The 18,443-nt window shown below is 33.8% G+C and overlaps 1 protein-coding gene across 9 annotated transcripts in view; it reads right to left on the bottom strand.

Moving 5' to 3' along the window:
* Positions 1 to 18,443, bottom strand: part of LOC138707836 (deaminated glutathione amidase-like) — an 84,081-nt gene that overhangs the window by 30,928 nt on the left and 34,710 nt on the right. For all 9 annotated transcript variants that reach the window (XM_069837803.1, XM_069837812.1, XM_069837809.1 and 6 more), the window contains 2 exons: positions 9,403 to 9,603; positions 2,474 to 2,686 (listed from right to left, as the gene is read on the bottom strand). In XM_069837803.1, coding sequence (XP_069693904.1) covers positions 2,474 to 2,686; positions 9,403 to 9,603 — 414 coding nt within the window. The remainder of the gene's footprint in view (positions 1 to 2,473; positions 2,687 to 9,402; positions 9,604 to 18,443) is intronic.

Here is an 18,443-nt window from a genome sequence, read left to right as displayed (position 1 = left end):
TAAAATATGGTGCATGCACAGTTACGAAAATCGTACTCTCACCTATATATGAACTTTTGTTGGAATATTTATCATCATTCATAAGTAATTTCAAGTATATGTATAAGTATGATATATTTAACACATTAAAACAAGAAAATTATCTCTGTATACATATAATTTTACACATTTGTAAGGTTTTTTTGATGTCCTATTTCACATGGAATGTCCCATAGGCAGATAGCATGCCCAAAACCAATTTTTCACTATCAGAGATGCTGAAAACGGGGAATCTCAAAATCAATTTATTTGCAGCAGCACAATACTTTCTTTGATGAGAAAGAAAAGAAGACAGACCGAGTTGCAGATGAATGCATGACATTACTGCTGAACTAGAGGAGAATGAATACATTATGATGAATTTGGGGAGATTTGATATTCAGAGAAATCAAGTTCTGTGAACCAGTTATACTTGAAATTAAAATACTCTGTGATCACCAGATGATGCATCCTTAAAGCAATGTTGCCGTACGTTTCACTCTTCTGGTACTTGATGTGTACATGCAATCTGTCAGTGTGTTTTAAAACTAAACAAACATCATGTCCCGAGAACAGGATTACGAAATAAACACAGATAATAAAATAATAAAACAATGACAACGAAACAAATTCACTTAACAGTGAATTACATGAGAACAAACTCGTTCACGTTAACTGGCAATTGGCACACATGCCAATCAGCAGACAAAATACAAGTGCGAACAAGCATGGCTTTGTTCATAAAATGAAGTGGCAAAAACACTACTACATCACAACTCAGACAGGCCTAGATTTGTTGTTGCCATAGAAACTGTTATAACTTTCTGTAAAGGTACTTCTGGTGCAACCACAAAGTATTTTTAATCATGGTGTATAATGACTGGGGGATCGTCATGCTAATCACACATTACCCCTGTACTAACTGAACAATTGTCCACCTTTGCTGAGACATGTAAATGTGAAGCCAGCAATCAATTGGTCAATCTTTGTCCTCTATGGGCTATTGCCACCCAGGATTATTGGAGAATTTAGTGGGAGGAATTCAGATATTGAAATTTGAAAGCAAGTTGTGAAGGATAGGACGTAGGCTGTAATGCCACTAAATAATTCTTCTCGGGCATAGTTCTTGTCAATCCAAATTGACAACTGAAGAATATTATTTCTTTAACATTCGTTTTTGCCAATCAACATTTATCAAACGCACAAAACTGAAAAATCACAACTAATTTAAAAGCCAAAGTTGTGTTCCCTTACATACTCAACATCTAGAATAATATCAAGAGAATATACATCAATACATAAAACGATAGCAAATTATCAACACTATGCTCTAGAAACATAAATACGAGCCAGTGGATAATTATTACAGTCAACTCTGGATATAGTGAACATTCGGCTATAGTGAACCTAAATCGTTGGTCCCGATCTGCGTACATTAAAAAGTACATTAATATTTCCATTTATAGTGAACCCTTGCTTCAATTATAGTGAACCTTGTATCCTGACAAATTCTTATTTGAAGTCAGACCTTCTTGTATAAAATTGGAAGAATGTGTTGAGAACAACATTCCAAGTTTCTTACTCCTTTAGTCAAAAGACAAAGGCAGGATTAGTGATTCCTAGACAGTGAGCTGTACTGTAAATCTAGGCAATGGGTGACGAACTGCCTCACTCCACCGTCGAAAGGTTGACATTCTATTCTCAGACACTCTACTCACTGTTATTTCTAATCTTTCACCATCAAAGGGTTGCCTTTTGTTCTCAGGAACATTGCCATTATGACTGACAGCATCGAAACCATAGACAAATCGAAACAACTGAAAATGAAATTGTCTTCTTTTATTAAAAGGGGATGGATATTATGTCCTGAGTATAAATGAAGGTAAGATTTCGATGGCATTCAAACTCCATCAACTCGCTCCCAGTTTCCATTAAGTGACCCAGAAATTCCAAGGCTGAGTACGCAGTCACACCATAACAGCATTTGTCATTTCTACCTGATCTAGTGTTCCAACAGTGAATGTACTGTATAAAAATGTCGAAGCGTAAAGTGTTTTCTTTGGAAGATAAGGCGAATATTATAAGTGACATTGAATGTGGTCTTTTGCAAGTGGACTTGCGCCGGCAGCATAGTTTAAGTAAATCAACTGTGAGTAACAGTATACAGTGTAATCCATTCCACAAAAATGAAATATTTTATTTTCTTGTTCACAATTTCATTCATTTCTGTCATTTAAAGTTAGGGGACACTTCGGATATAGTGAACGAAATATGCAAGTCCGCAGAGGTTCACTATATCCGGAGTTGACTGCATAATCTAAGGAGAGACAAGAATGGCTCCAGATGCAAATTCAATTTAGAAGTAAAGAGAAATAAATGCCTTGTCTGAAACAGCTAAGAGAGGTGACAAATAATTCAGAGGATTTGATGAACATGTGATCAAAATTCTACATACCATTGCATGTCCCCATGATATTCTCTTCTTATTGTGTGAGCCTGTTTGAGCAGCAGCTACCACATAGCTCTGGCTTTCAATTGCTCTGGTTCGGAGAATAGTTTCCCAATGAGCTGCACCAGTCACATATGTAAAAGCTGACGGAAAGGTCAAGATTTCTGCACCCATCCCAGCTAATGTCAAACTTAGCTCTGGGAAACGCATGTCGTAGCACTGTTATATTAAGAAAAATATATTGTTCTATTAAGAAGCTTTAGAGGAAGACCACATGCAAGATGGATTGATGGAGTGGAGAGTGATCTGGAGAGGATGGGAGTAAAGTGATGGAGGAGACATGTACAGGACAGATATACATATGTACAGCGGCCAAGGTGTACTGTAGTACAAGAACTGTAATGCCACATATTTTATGCTGATATTTTTCACCAATACATTTTAAGAACCATAAGGAATCTTAAGAAGTTATTTGCAGATAATATAATACACCTTGCAGACATGGTCAGTGGTTCGCTATCTCCAACCTTTAGTCACGGAATAAAATATGAAAATTTGAACATCTAAATCGAAAGTCATGGCATTTACAGGAAAGGAAATCGTATATATCAAAATATAACAAGTGAATAGAATTTAGGTTATGTACTTGCTAAAGGAAGAAATTACATTCGTAAAAATGATAAATTATAACAGGCCAATGGGAATTATTAACCAAGTATCTAAAATACTCTATGGTTTCTTTTCAATATATATATATATATATATCTCTCATTTTCAACAAAACGGTGCCGGGACTAATATTCGCTGATGATTGTGCAATTGGTTCTTTCTCGATTATTGATCTACAAAATGCTATTAACGAAATTTCAAATTATTGCATGAAATGGGACCTGAAAATAAACGGGGATAAAACGAAAATCCTAATTTGTAAAAACGGGAGTATAATGAGTAATAGAGAGAAATGATTTCTGAACAATGACCCAACTGATTGCGTTTCTAGATTCACATATTTAGGTGTAATATTAGATGGGAAGGGTAAATGGATGACTCAAAATGAAGTGGCATTTAATAAAGGTAATGGTGCACTTACAGCAATAGATAAGTGGTTGAACAAATGGCAGAATATGGAGATAAAAAACCTGTTTAATATTTATAGGGCTATGGTAGAATCAAAAATATTGCATAATATGAAAATTTGGGGTAATGATTTATCTAGCCAGTTTATTGACAGAATTAGATCTAAATTTTGTAAGAAATTTCTAGGAATACCGTCGTACGCCTCTAACCTAGCTGCTAGATTTGAAATGGGGATAGATAGTATTATGGGAACGATATTAGTAAGGAAAATAAAATTCTTAGGTCATATTTTGGAGAAGGAGGATAGTGCCATTGAAAAGAAGTGTTTGCAGTTTCTTTGGGACACGAATTTGAAATCCAATTGGCTAGAAGATTTAAAGAACAAGGTGAGTAGATTAGGTCTAAGATGGTTATGGGAGGAAATTGGGAAAATGAATTTAAATGTAATTTGTAAAATCGTAAAAGAGAGGTGTAATTAAACTACGAGACAGGAATTATATCAAAATCTCAACGAATTAAGAACATTAAGTAACTATAAGGACATTAAAACGTCATGGGAACAAGAAGAATATGTCAGAATAAATAATAGGGAAGTGAGGATGGGCTTAGCTTGGTGGAGACTAGGAATATGGATATTGAAAAACAGGAGGGGTACCAGAGAGAAGGATATCTGCCCCCTTTGTGGCATGGGAGAAGATGCGTTCCATATATTATTAGAATGTCAAGAAACAGACAATACAAGGAAAAAATGGATAAATAATACATTTTTGAATATGAATAGATATGTAGAATATAAGAAAATATGTAATATAACTAATATAAGAGAGTTAAATAAATTGGACAAATTTTTAATGATAGTGAAGATGAAGTGGGAAGAGAAAGTTAAAAGTAATGGTGTATTAAATTGATCTTGTAGTGTGTATGTGTGTGTTTTTTGTTTTGTTTTTGTTTCTTTTTTTTAGTTGTGAGACTTGGCATAGGTGATTAAAATTGTAAAGTAAGGCAGATCTGGGGTAATATAGAATTGTAATAGGTTTGTCTTACAGATATATGATAGATGAATAAATATATATCATATCATATCATACAGTATCATATCATATCATATATCATATCATATCATATCATATCATATCATATCATATCATATCATATCATATAAAATGTTAATGTTATGTTTTATTTAATAACGCTCGCAACTGCAGAGATTATATCAGCGTCGCCGGATGTGCTGGAATTTTGTCCCGCAGGAGATATTTTACATGTCAGTAAATCTACTGACATGAGCCTGTCGCATTTAAGCACACTTAAATGCCATTGACCTGGCCCGGGATCGAACCCGCAACCTTGGGCATAGAAGGCCAGCGCTATACCAACTCGCCAACCAGGTCGACCATATCATATATCATATCATATCATATCATATCATATAAAATGTTAATGTTATGTTTTATTTAACGACACTCGCAACTGCAGAGGTTATATCAGTGTCGCCGGATGTGCCGGAATTTTGTCCTGCAGGAGATCTTTTACATGTCAGTAAATCTACGGGATCGAACCTGCAACCTTGGGCATAGAAGGCCAGCGCTATACCAACTCGCCAACCAGGTCGACCATATCATATCATATCATATCATATCATATCATATCATATCATATCATATCATATCATATCATATCATATCATATTATATCATATCATATCACTGTATGGTTCACAAACATACAACACTTAAGACCAGCAGTGAAGCCCACACCATATGAAAGTGTTACAGGAAAAGAATCATAACTAGTGAAATTATGTTTTTCAGGAACTGCTGGATATACTAAATTGGATAACAAGATTTTTTTTTTTATTAATGGTGGGTACTTGACTGTTCGTCATTCACCCATATGAAACCTGTCGTGTAGACCAATTTACCAATACAGTTGATACCCAGGATGCACAACAGGAGGCTGGTCTATGTTACACCCGTGATAAGATATGTTGACAGAGATTTGTTGGGATGCGACAGGGGAACCAAAGCTCCAGGAGAAAACCCGTGTTACCTGGATCATGGACTTGCCCAACACAAGTTATAAATCGGGGGGTATGATGGAGATCAAATCTGGTTCCACAGGATTATAAGTCCAGTGATCTAGTCACTAGACCACCATGGTGGTAATTGGATAAAAACATAAATATGAATATTCTGCAAGAATTAAAAATGGAGTCAGCAATGTATCACATCAATAAATACATATTCAATTGGGAAAAACATATTCTTTATACACAAAAAAACATGTCTATTACTAACCAACATGTAGGGGGCCTATAGAGAAATCCTCAAAACGCTGGCACTGCACCAGGTCTAATAAGTGAAAGTAAGATAATGATTAGGGAGCAGATATTGATGAAAAGTCATCTTCTTATTTTTCACATTAGGATGATGCATATTAATATGGAAATCCTTTCTATGTTAATATCAACGTAAAAAAATAATTTCTTATGTTGCACTTTTTTTGCATTTTTTTGACGTTTTTGAACTAATACGTCATTTTTATATATATTTTTTTGGCATTTTTTGGTCATTTTTTATACTTTGAAGATCTTTTAGACAATTGCAATGCATTTTACTTTTTTCTTTACCTATAGATTTGTTAAATCTTTTTCTAAGCAAAAGTAATAATTACTTACTGAATAAGTGAATAACTGTGAAGTTTGAGTTTTATAGTTTGAGACAAACTATCCATCCGTCATTCCACTGAAGACTTCACCTCACACAATGGAAGTAATATAAAATGTTTCACAACAGTTTAGTGTAAGTTAGGGCTTTGACTGCTACTGTTCTTTTGTCGGTACCAGGGTGTCTTTAGAATTTACATTTGGAAAGGGGGAAACTTTCACCGCTTTCTGGACAATAGAACATTTGTCCCCAATATGGTTCGGAAGGGATCTACTGTAGTAGACAGTATTTTTAACACAAAGATTGCAAAAATGCACGCAGCACCACAATTTGTTTTGTCATTCACGCTCCATCATCTGGAAGGTCTGGCGACAAAAGTGAAGAGCGGAAAGAGGAGGAGACGAAGAATGAAGGCACTGACATGGACCACCCCTGATTGAAACACACTGTAAACCCTAATTAAAATCTATAGTTTTCTCTTGAAACCTTCATTTTATTGCATACTCTTTTCCTTTATCTTAGTCAAATTCCAGGAAGTTGCCTCCTCTCTCCGAGTTTGGTGGGCAGTCATTGAAACAAGGTCACTAATTTTTAAGAAGTTGTGGTGCGAGTACTTTGAATAATATTTAAATGTCATTTTCTTTTAATTTTATGTCATTTTCCCACTATTTTAAGGGTATTTTAGTGATCATTTTACGTAGATTTTTAAGTCATCAACATCCGTCCCCTAATGATGATGATGATGATGATGATGATGATTAATGCGGTTAATGTTTGTTTATTTCACTTGTTCACTTAGTTAAGTTGAAGAGCTGAGTGAAGCAATGTTTTTTGTGAAGAGCTTTTTTATACTCAATATTCGTTATCAATTTTCAGAAGTATTTCCAAGTGTGGAGTACTAAGTTCTGCATTACAAGTTGGTAGCTCATCTGGTGCAACACATACGAATAAGTTGTTCACATTGTGAGTTTGTGTGTGCTTCAGAGTCTGAGCTCATGCTCTTGATCTACTAGTATCTAAGTGTTCTGTTTGTTGGATGCCTCATGAAAATTCATTAATATAAACCATGTATTACTCATGAATGAAATGTTTTGAAGTTCTGATAAGACTGAGTAATAGAATCTTTAAAAAGCGAAAGAACATGGGAAAACCGTGTGAAATAAAAAGTGATGTGCAAGAAGTGAAACCACGAAGTGAAGAAAATATAAACGATGTGGGCACCTCATGTTCCAGCAATGGTGACATTCCTACAGTTTCTCTCAGTTCTTCCACGAAAAAACTGAATTCCTGTGATGAGAATTATAAGCAGTTTTTGGAAGATAGTGATGAAAAGAATACAAAATATGAGATAATAAACATTCAAATTCTGTCTGATATTTTTCACAATCACGTGAATTGTAAACATTGTGGCGGAGGGCTTAATTTTTCTGTAAAACGTCATATTGATCTTGCATGTGAAATGTTGTTGGTGTGTAACAATTGTGGCCATGAAGTGTCATTTTTTTAATTGTAACTCTGTTCAGATATGTGACTCAAATAAGAGCAAACTCTATGCGCTAAATATTAGGTTAGTTTATGGCCTTCGCTCAGTAGGGAAAGGTATTGCTGCCAGTGAAATGCTGTGTGGAATGATGAACTTACCAAAGCCTGTGACAAAATTTGGAAGTTACATCAATGTTGTGGGATCTGCAGTAGAGGATGTAGCCAAGGAAAGTATGAAACATGCTATTGAGGAGGCAGTAAGTAAACATGAAAACCCTCAAAATAGAGATCTAACCGTAGCTTTAGATGGATCTTGGCAGAAATGAGGACACCAATCCTGTAATGATGTGGTTACAGCTACCAGTGGGGATAAATCTAAAATGATTGATGTTGCAATTTTTTCAAAATATTTTTCAAATTCAGCAAAGCAGAGACATTCATACAGATAAATGTAGAGCCAATTTCAGAGGAAACAGTGGTGCGATGGAAGTTCAAAGTGTGTGAAATATACATGAAAGATCAGTTCCTTTGTATAATGCTAGATACGTAAATTTCTTAGGAGATGGTGATTGCAAATCATTCAAAACAATTGAGGCACTGAAACCATATGGTGATGACACTATTATAAAAAAAATTTGAATGTATAGGCCACATCCAAAAGAGAATGGGTTCTCAATTGAGAAGTCTAAAAACAAAACTAGGAAAAAAATTATTAGCTGACGGTAAATTCATTGCAGGTAGGGGCTGACTAACAGATGAAGCCATAGACAGACTACAAAGATATTATGGTCTGGCTGTCAGGCAAAATACGAAAAGTGTAATCGAAATGAGGAACGCAATTTGGGCACTGTTTTTCCATACCCTGTCTATGCTGCTTTAAATTATATTTTCTGCACCTGACATGTTTTTACAAATAAGACACTGTCCACTCCCTACTTTGATTCTTTAAAAAAAATAACAATTTCTAGTACCATGCTGAGAAATATAAAGATATCGTTAGTGACAACAGGATGATTTACTCACTGTACTAAGTGAGGACGTAAGGCTAAGTGATATTATTTCAATTCGTATGTAATGTGTTTCACAATCTCAAGTTCAATCCTCAAGCATAATATAGAGAACAAAAAGAATGAAGGCAAATTAAGAGCAAGTGTGATGGATTGAACTTCGTAGGTTAAGAGCTGGTGTTTTTTCTTCAGTAACATATATTTATTATTTTTTATTCTGATTTTTAAAAGATGTTGGCGTGTATGAAATTTACGTATTCGTTTCTGTTGCATTAATTATTTTCACTATAATATGCTGTTTGCTAGGTATGCTTACGTTGTTTATAAAGTTTTAGATTTACAAACTGTGATAATGTTATTTTCTTCGACAAAAAATTTAACGTAAAATCAGTAACTATTCATGCATGCGCATTAAGGTCACCTCTGACTGGCTGCCATGTTATATCAAGGCCACGTGACTGGTCTCAAGGTATTCAAAATGGTTAGATACTTTCCAAATAGACATTGTACCTTGATAAGCTGTAATAAGACAAGAATATAGCCATTTTATTTAGAGAAATATTTAGAGTAAATTTAATATTGTTTTCACAACAAGCAATTTTTAACCCATAATAGGTATCTACATGTAGTCTTGATTATTCAATAAGGACAGCGTGGCCCCATTTATACTTAAAACCCGATATGTAGGCATCTGCAAGGATACAATTGAAAGTCCAACTTTTCCAACTGGAGTTTCGACAGGAGGAACAATTGTTTGTCCAGGAAGCACATAATCTGATTCCATCAGTCTTATTCCTTGCTCTGGCAGATTCACATCAAACAGGTGTGATTTCTCGTACTTTGCAACTATATTTCCTGTGGCATCAATTATAATGTGAGTATTTTGTAACTTCTCACCTCCTACCTAGAAATCAAGAAAAATGATTAGTTCAAGTACCTACAAGTTTCGGGAGACTAACATAAAACTGAATTCACGAAAATTACAAATACCTTTTCAAATGTTATACACGTTTTGCAACAATTAGCTTTCATTATTATGTTGAGGATTTTATTTCCGTTTATAGTTTATTTCACTGAGCTTTAATATTAACATACATAAACGAAATCATTTCATATGCACCCAAATAAAGATACTAATTTCGTTCTTGAATTACACACAAAAATGTTGTCAAAATTAAGTAATTTAACTTAATTTATAAATTGTATGTTTTAAATACAGTGAAACCCCAATAAGACACTGTTTAATGGACCACGTGTAAAACGCGTATTATCCAGGACCGTGTATTAGGCAGGTATATTAATTTTGACTTATATATAGTATCTATTAGCATTTTTCTTTATTGAAATACATGATTCATGAAAGGTAATGCAGTATTACTCCATTATGCAATTACTGTACTATACATCAAAGACATCTACAATACTTTATGTACTGTACCCTAGATCATATATAAAACAGATTGACCAAGCTTATATTAAATTTAGACGCAACTGGAAAATAACGGACGCTATGCGTCGCTAGTGTCGAGAAATGAGCTTGCAATAACCAACACTAGATGGCAGAGTACCTGAAAAGTACATAAAGTAATACGACTGTGGGATGACTTTTTTACGTCATGCCACCTCCAAATATCTTTCTCATTGTAATGTGAGGTTATGTTACTTTGATGTGTCGCTAAATTGTAGCATACAGATGCTTGTTTTACCCAAATTCATCAACACACATAGATGACATTTGGTACATGGCTGATATAATGTTGTTTGCGTTCAATATATAATCTGTCATCATTTGATGTACGATATCTAATTGTTTTTAATTTTCAGTATACAATACCTCACTAGCAACAATTAACACAAAATACTAAAAAGAGCAGATTTGTCTGCGTTTGTTGAATGCACATCATGATGCTCACGAAAAGGCACTAATTCATTTTGTGTGCACAAGATTACAATTTTTTAATATGAAGGAAAAGCAGGTATTCGTCTTCTGAAATTTATCCGATAGGGGAAGAATTACAACTCCCTCCCCCCCAAACATGTTTCCTTTTTGCTAGGCCTACATGTTTTCATTTTACAGGTGTATTATATGATGCGATATGGAAGCAGATAAATAATAACTGTACGTTTCTCGTCCACATTAAATTCAACGTGTTCATAACGTAGGCCTGATATATTGCTTCATGTAGGCTACACAGCTGGCAGTGTTCTTTTTACGAATAAGCGGTCGTACAAATCATTTTCTTTTCATCTGAACTATTGCTAGAATATGCGTTTGTTTTTTTATTTGCTCTGTATGTTGTTAAATAACTACTGAACATCGTCTTTGGTTAACAAATTGTTCTAGTATTCGTTTCATATCAGTCTTACGGTATTGAATTATGTCCATAACGTGGGCGAGATGATATCAGGCTGGAAAATTCGCTCTGAATGCATTTTTTTACACAATTTTCTAATTTTCAGCAGATTTACGATACCCTATGCGGTTTCTCTGCCAATGCAGAGTTAATTGCAATATACGGTAATTCTGCTATTTTCCTGGCACTTTTATATCCGTTCTCATAAACGTACTGATTTAGATTATTTACCCTACTGTAGGTATTTTGCTCTCTACAAATCATCGTTAGTCAAATGAAATAGTCTATAATAGTTGTTTGTAACGAATTAGTAGACAACCTCAATCCCTCCTGATCGCCTCCCTTACGAATTTCTTTCTCACTTTAATCAAATTTCATTTATACTGGTCCTTAAATTACATAAACTAGTGCTGAGGTAGTTACGGTGATTTCTGAAGTGAAAATCGTTCAATTTATAAGGGTGAAATCAAAAATAATTTTTGTAGCCTTTCCTTGTCCTTAATTGAAAATTTGAGTAACTTCATATTACGACAATATTTCTTCCTTCTTCAGCAGTTAACATAATCGCAGATGGACATTTCTAAATGAAGTTTGTTACACAGAAACCTTTGAGACAATATTGACACTTGAAGTTCTTTATATATATATATATATATATATATATATAGTTCATCTATAAGAGTTAAACTAGCGCTGCACTATGCCATGCACCCCACCCCTTGTTTTCTCCCTTGAAATATATCGGTGCCGGGTAGAGTTCCCGGGTAGCTCAGTTGGTAGAGCGTTGGTACGTTAAACCAAAGGTCCCGAGTTCGATGCCCGGCCCCGGAACAATTTTTCCCTATAAATTATTCAAATCAACTTTGCAGGGAGTTATACCTGAAAATCTTGATTAGCGCTGAGGTAGTTTCCTTCATACTCAGCTTCTTCACCTTGCATACATGAGTCTGTAACAGGTTAGGTTTGCTCAGTGCTGTCATGGTAATTTTTTTCTTGGCCATGCACCCCACCCCTTGTTTTCTCCCTTGAAATATATTTTACTCTCCTCTCTCTATCTCTCCAATTGTCATTTAATTATTTTTTTTTATATTAAAGAAGAAATAAAATTGTTTTGCTTTACAATTTAATTGTACAAGTTTGATTTAAAGAATACACCATGTAGCACCACCATTGATGCACACTTGTCTCGATGAATCCTGGAGTGTATATTTGCAGCACTTCTCGTTTTTCAACCATTATTTTATATAATTCTGGATTCCAGTGCTGAAGAGGTGGATAATTTTTTGTTTATGAACATCAAACAAAATACCGGTAGGTACAGTAGGAACAGCAAGAGATGATCTAAGATCTGTATAGATCTCCATGTACAAAACTTAGGCACCCATATGCCGTATGGCTCCTTACAGACAAAATTTTCATTTCCCCATACGATTAATTAAAAAAAATTGTAGGTTCCATACGATTAATTAAAAAAAATTGTAGGTTCCATACGATATATGGCCTCGTGTGGCCTCCATGACAGCACTGGGGTCAGTTAGTTTAGGCACTTTTACACCTTGCATATACAATCAACTGCATCTCCACAAAAAAATTCCTTATAAATTGAACAGTTTTCACTTCAGAAATCACAGGAACTGCTTCAGTGCTACTTTCACCCAGGTAGTAGTTAGCAGTTAATCATTTCAAAGCTCTTGTTATATTATGAAATAGCATCACACAATGCTACCAAAATAAATGTTCCCAGTGTTAAAATTACAGAGTGTAAATTTCGCTTAGGACAGTTTTTGCTCTGGAAAATTAAAGGAAACAAACCGTACGTCAAACCAGCAGCTGAGACACAAAGCACCTGAAATTCGAAAGTGGTTAAAAATTTTTATATTTCGTTCTTTCTTATTTACCAGCAACAGAAGTACCAGTATCAGATTTTTTGCAGAGCTAATATCAGAGGCCCCTCCTATTAGAGAATGTTTTGAATATTATTATATTCTGGAAAACTACATTGGCACATCAACCTCCCCTCCCCCCACCTGAATTCTGAGCTGAAGCACGAAAATTTCAAAATGTACAAACTACAGATGCGGCAGAATGTTACCACAGTGGTCTTCAGCAAGAATTTTGTAAGACATATCCAAATATCTTCATGGTCATTATATGTATTAAAGTAAAACATATACTACATGTGAAGTACCTACTAAAAATGAGAGAAATAGAAATGGGAAGGACAATAAAAAAAAGTGGAATGGACAAACACTAAGAAACTATTCATCTTGAATCAGTATGAACAATAGGACACTTTTTTTTTTTGGTGCCAGTGGTATAGAATATAAAAGTAAGTTGCATCAATAAGTTTTTCGAGTTTAGCATTACTTTAAGTATTTATTGTCCCCCTGTTGGAAAGATGGAATTACTTTGTTTGAAACTTGATGAAATTGTATTGTACCTTAACTCAATTTATTAAGGTACAATAAAATTCAAAATAATAACTGCAGGCCATTTTAAAATAAATCTGTTGGATGTAAATTATTTCTTAATTTATTAGGACCATAAAGGTATTTTTACAAGCGATAGATTGAATCATTTTTATCTTAATAATTTAATGTAGGATGATTATTTCGGGAATTGTTATGCTCTAAATTGTGAGGATATTTTAATACTTTTTTAAAATATAAATTTGGAATATTTTTCCAGTTAGTAAAGAGTAATTCAGAGAGACAGAGGTCTCAAGCATATTTATTGACACATGCCAGAATTATTAAATATGAAAAAAAGAGTTCTTGCACTAACATAATATTTATAAAGTAACCAAATCTTAAGAAATACAGTATATGTGCTGGTATTCTATATAAAGACATAGGAGTGAATATAAATCTGTTTTAAGGAATTCCTATTTAATATTCCTGCTATAGGAACATGACAAAATAAATACAACGCAGCATGGAAGCTAATTCAACTCTTTATCGAGTATTGTTGATGAGATGTGTTATGAAGGTAGATCGAATCATTCAATATAAATGTATAAATAGGACGAATAATAATAGATTAATTTCAATGTATTTAGTATCAAAACTGAAAGCGGTAACTAGTCTATGAATGATGTCTTAACAAGTATAAATAAAATGGACTCTTGACAAGAGACACACATTTGGCTTCAGTAATAACTAGGACTTCAAGGAATTTATGGTAGCTCACCTGTCAGGCAAAACTCTGAATAGTCAGCATTGTCAAACTATAGAAGCGCGATTAAAAAGTATTTTTTTTTCCCCACCCATTACATATGATTGCTTTTTTCAAGTCCCAGTAATAACTTTAAATTAATTATCCCACATATTTGGGTGGGGCCTTTCTTTGTTTCTGACATAATTTATGATAGTTTCTCTTTTACACTTCAATAGAGAAATACAACTTTCAGTGGACAATGAATGTGTAACTCTAATGGAACTCTAAGAACCACAGCATCAATGTTTTCTTCTTTTCTTTCTTGCCCTTTAGTTTTTGTTGCAGATAACATCATGCTATTGGATAATTATACATGCACCTTTCTAATAAAATTGGCATATATTTCACTGGTCTCAGAAGTAAAATTAAATGTATAATAGCTTCTCGGTGAAAAATATTTACTGAAAATTATTGTAGGATTTAAATAGAAATGCCACTTCTAAGGCAAGGTTATTCGTGGATGACTGTATGATATATAGAAAAAATTAGTGATAAATCTTATATCACCACCTTGCAAAACTAGCTTGACGTTATTGAAAACTGGACTACAACAAATAAAATTAAAATCAATGTGAGCAAAAGTAAATCAATATGTATCCTTCTGTAAAACACAAAATTAAATTCGTCTCACATACCAATTAAATGGATCACCAGTGCCACAAGTAAACACTTAGGTACTGTATATATTTTAGTAACAAACTGGTTGAAATAAGTTACTAATATTACAAGGATAGCTTGGAAAGCACTACATTTCTTTATGTGTATTCTTAAGAAAGCTAACCGAAAGTCAAAAGAATTAATGTACAGTTTCCCTGGAAAAGATGAGACGATTGAATATTCCCAAGTCTCAGATGTAAGACACTGCGCATGATCGGAGACCAGAGCACTGATACACAAGATAACGAATATTGAGTTACTTAAATGCAGGCTATTTGGTTTGTTACTACCATCGTTCCGAAATTCACTTCAAATACTGCAAAAAGTATGATAATATTACGTAAATAAAATATAAATATATACGTAAATCATGTAGTAAAATCGACAATGGACCTTCATAACTAGATCGACACTCCACACAGAAAGGAAAGCTTTCGTGTCGTTTCAATAGCTCAGACGCTAAGACTTCTGCCTGTTGTGTAGAAGAGAGCGAGTTCGATTCTTAGTCTACGTCAACGATTTTTTTTTTTGTCTAAATAATGTTGAAATAGTTAAGTAACGTTAAAATAGAGTTTTACAAAGTCCTGAAATTAAAACTGATCACAGACAATACAAAATTACAAGTTATAATATTATAAACGTTAATCTAGTGAATGCATTTACATACACACACACACATATACAATGTAAATGCATATATATTAAAAACTAACAATTAAAATGAAATTTAAAAATATTCCTAAGCCACACAGACAAACTTTTACAAAGGTTTAGAGTCCTTAGGCTATGTCATTTGCTGAGTAATTATTACAATATTTTATTAGTAGCTTTCCCATATGTGTAAGAAATGCACTCGCACAAAACACTTTTTGTTAAAAGTGTGGCTTTGGATTATTTCACTCTCACCCCTTCAGTTGATTTTAACTATTTTATCTACGTGTTTCCAATAGTGTTTAATTTAATGTGCATTCAATTTAATTCATGTTATGATTGAATGAAAAAGCAATGTTGCAATTATTGACTAATTACATATATTAATACTAATTATTAAATGCAACTGTTAAGTAACCAATTGCAGTGACTTTTGCAAAATCTTTAATGTTTAAGTTGTCAATAATATTTCTGTACCATATACTATAAGACGTGAAAAGAATTTGCAATAGATTTGGAATCCTCTACTTTATAATCACTTTATAATCACTTGTTTTAATTTTCTTTCTTAGAATATCTACAAGTTTAACTTTAATAATATTCCGAATAGCTTTAATTGCATTATCTGAATTTTGTACTTTTCTATTCAAATGTATTCTATTTCCCTCTTTCATTATTTTTGATAAATTACACTGTACTTCTTGTAGTATTTAAGAACATGAGGATCATTACATTTCAGCTCATTACATAGAGATTCTTCTTTTTAATACATTAGATTTTTAAGTCCCTGCATTATCTACATTTTTTTACTTTTGAATTTTTTCACAACATTCAGTGGAGAACATCCACTGAAGTGATTCTGAAATTAAGTGAAAGATACAATACATTTACCCTTAATACCAGTAGTACCAGTATCATATACGTTTTTTCAAGATTCATATTGTAGACATAAATGTAAATAATCACTAGATACTTGAAATTGCTCAGTGACATTGGAAACACTTAGGATTTGTTTATCATGTTCAGAAAAGCCATTGATTATAGATTCTGTCGAATAGAAATTTAGTCTAATTCTATGTACAAAACTTTTATCAATGGCTGTGCTACTTCAGCTTGTATGCTGGTAGGAAAATTACGCTACAACTAAGGTTGTCAGTTTCAAGGAGTGAATTTAATTTACTTTTACGGAAAAGTTCCGAGAGATAATCTATGTTTATGTCACTACAGAGTAGCCACCTATGCCCACCGACACCCTCGAAATCGAGACGAATTGTGGAATCAAGTTATTGACACCTGGGAAGATCTCGCCGAGGATCAGAACCTATTGCACAATCTTGTGACATCCATGCCAGATTGACTTAGAGCTGTAATAGAAGCTGATGGCATGTGGACAAGATTTTAAGTTAACAGGTCTCGTTTTGTTTCTTATGATTATTGTTTCAGGAAGAATACTTTTAACTTCCAAGTAAGATTTTTTTTTGACGAGGTTCAGCCCACTTGTAACACCCAGAATTTAGGCATAAATTATTCCATATTTTTCGACAAATTAGACAGTCGAGGAACTGTGAAGAAATTAATTACACGTCAATAAAAAAAAGTTTTACCCGGGATCGAACATGAGACGTTTCGGTTATATAGTAGAACCGACACGCTACTATATGTGCTACCGAGACAAGACAGTGACAGCAGCAGTCCAGAATGTAGATCCCATAGCAGGCGTTTGCCATTCGGTACAGAGAAGCAATGATATTTTGTGACTCGAGCTATGTTGTGAAATCATGGCCTTAAATCGCTATCTTCTTCGTGATTCTTATTCTGGTCCTTGTCCTTGTTGTGGTCCTTGTAACAAATCTTGTTGTATATGTCATGGTATTTATTGTTACGTCGATATCGAGTGAACCGCGCTGTAGAACTTTAACTTCCGACGACCAAGAGTCGTCTCATTCCTTTTAAGGGTAACTGTACATAACCCATGTTCGGTCCACTGCTGTGGAGTAATGGTAGGCACATCTGACCGTGAAATGAGTGGGCCCGGGTTCAACTCCTGATTGGGACAAGTTACCTGGTTGAGGTTTTTTCCGAGGTTTTCCCCAATTGTAAGGCGAATGTCATGTAATCTATGGCGAATCCTCAACCTCATCTCGCCAAATATCATTTCACTATCACCAATCCCATCGAGGCTAAATAACCTAGTAGTTGATACAACATCGTTACATAATCAATTTAAAAAGACGTCAGATAAGCAGAGGAAGTTACAAAAGCTTGTGGTGGTGAATTTAAAGTTTCCGTGATGTTCAAGAAAGGAAAGTACTACAAATGGGAGGAAAAGTAGATAGCCTATATTGGTGTATTCATCACATGATATTACACAGGAGATATCACCACATATGGTTGTAAATAACCAAGGACATTTTAAATCTGAATGTGTATTTTAGTGTAATCAAGTGTTGCTTTGTGTAGTAAGAACTGTAGGCACTGAGTATAAATCTCGATATGCATCTGAAAAAAATAGTAATCAACTTGGCAGAAATGTTCGTGTGTCACAATATAATTCGTAATATTTTATTTGTTAATGGCACTGTTATTTTTATTAAAGTACGTCAGCAGTTACATGTACTACACAAGTGTCTTAATTCTTTGGAAAACAACTATTTATGTCATTTGGCACAATAATATGAACATTTTCCATTTTGGTAATAAATTAAGTGGCAAGAAAATGTTCATATGTCACACCATATAATATTTCATATTTTTTACATTATTAATTATTCCTTTTCATTAAGATTTTCTGTTTATATTTTGGAATGCTTATGTTAAAAGACAGTGATGTCTCTTTCATAAACTCTTAAGTATTTAATTAAATATC

This window comes from Periplaneta americana, chromosome 10 (genome assembly GCF_040183065.1).
Source record: "Periplaneta americana isolate PAMFEO1 chromosome 10, P.americana_PAMFEO1_priV1, whole genome shotgun sequence".
NCBI classification, from domain to species: Eukaryota; Metazoa; Arthropoda; class Insecta; order Blattodea; family Blattidae; genus Periplaneta; species Periplaneta americana.
This window is presented reverse-complemented; position numbering and strand designations above follow the sequence as displayed.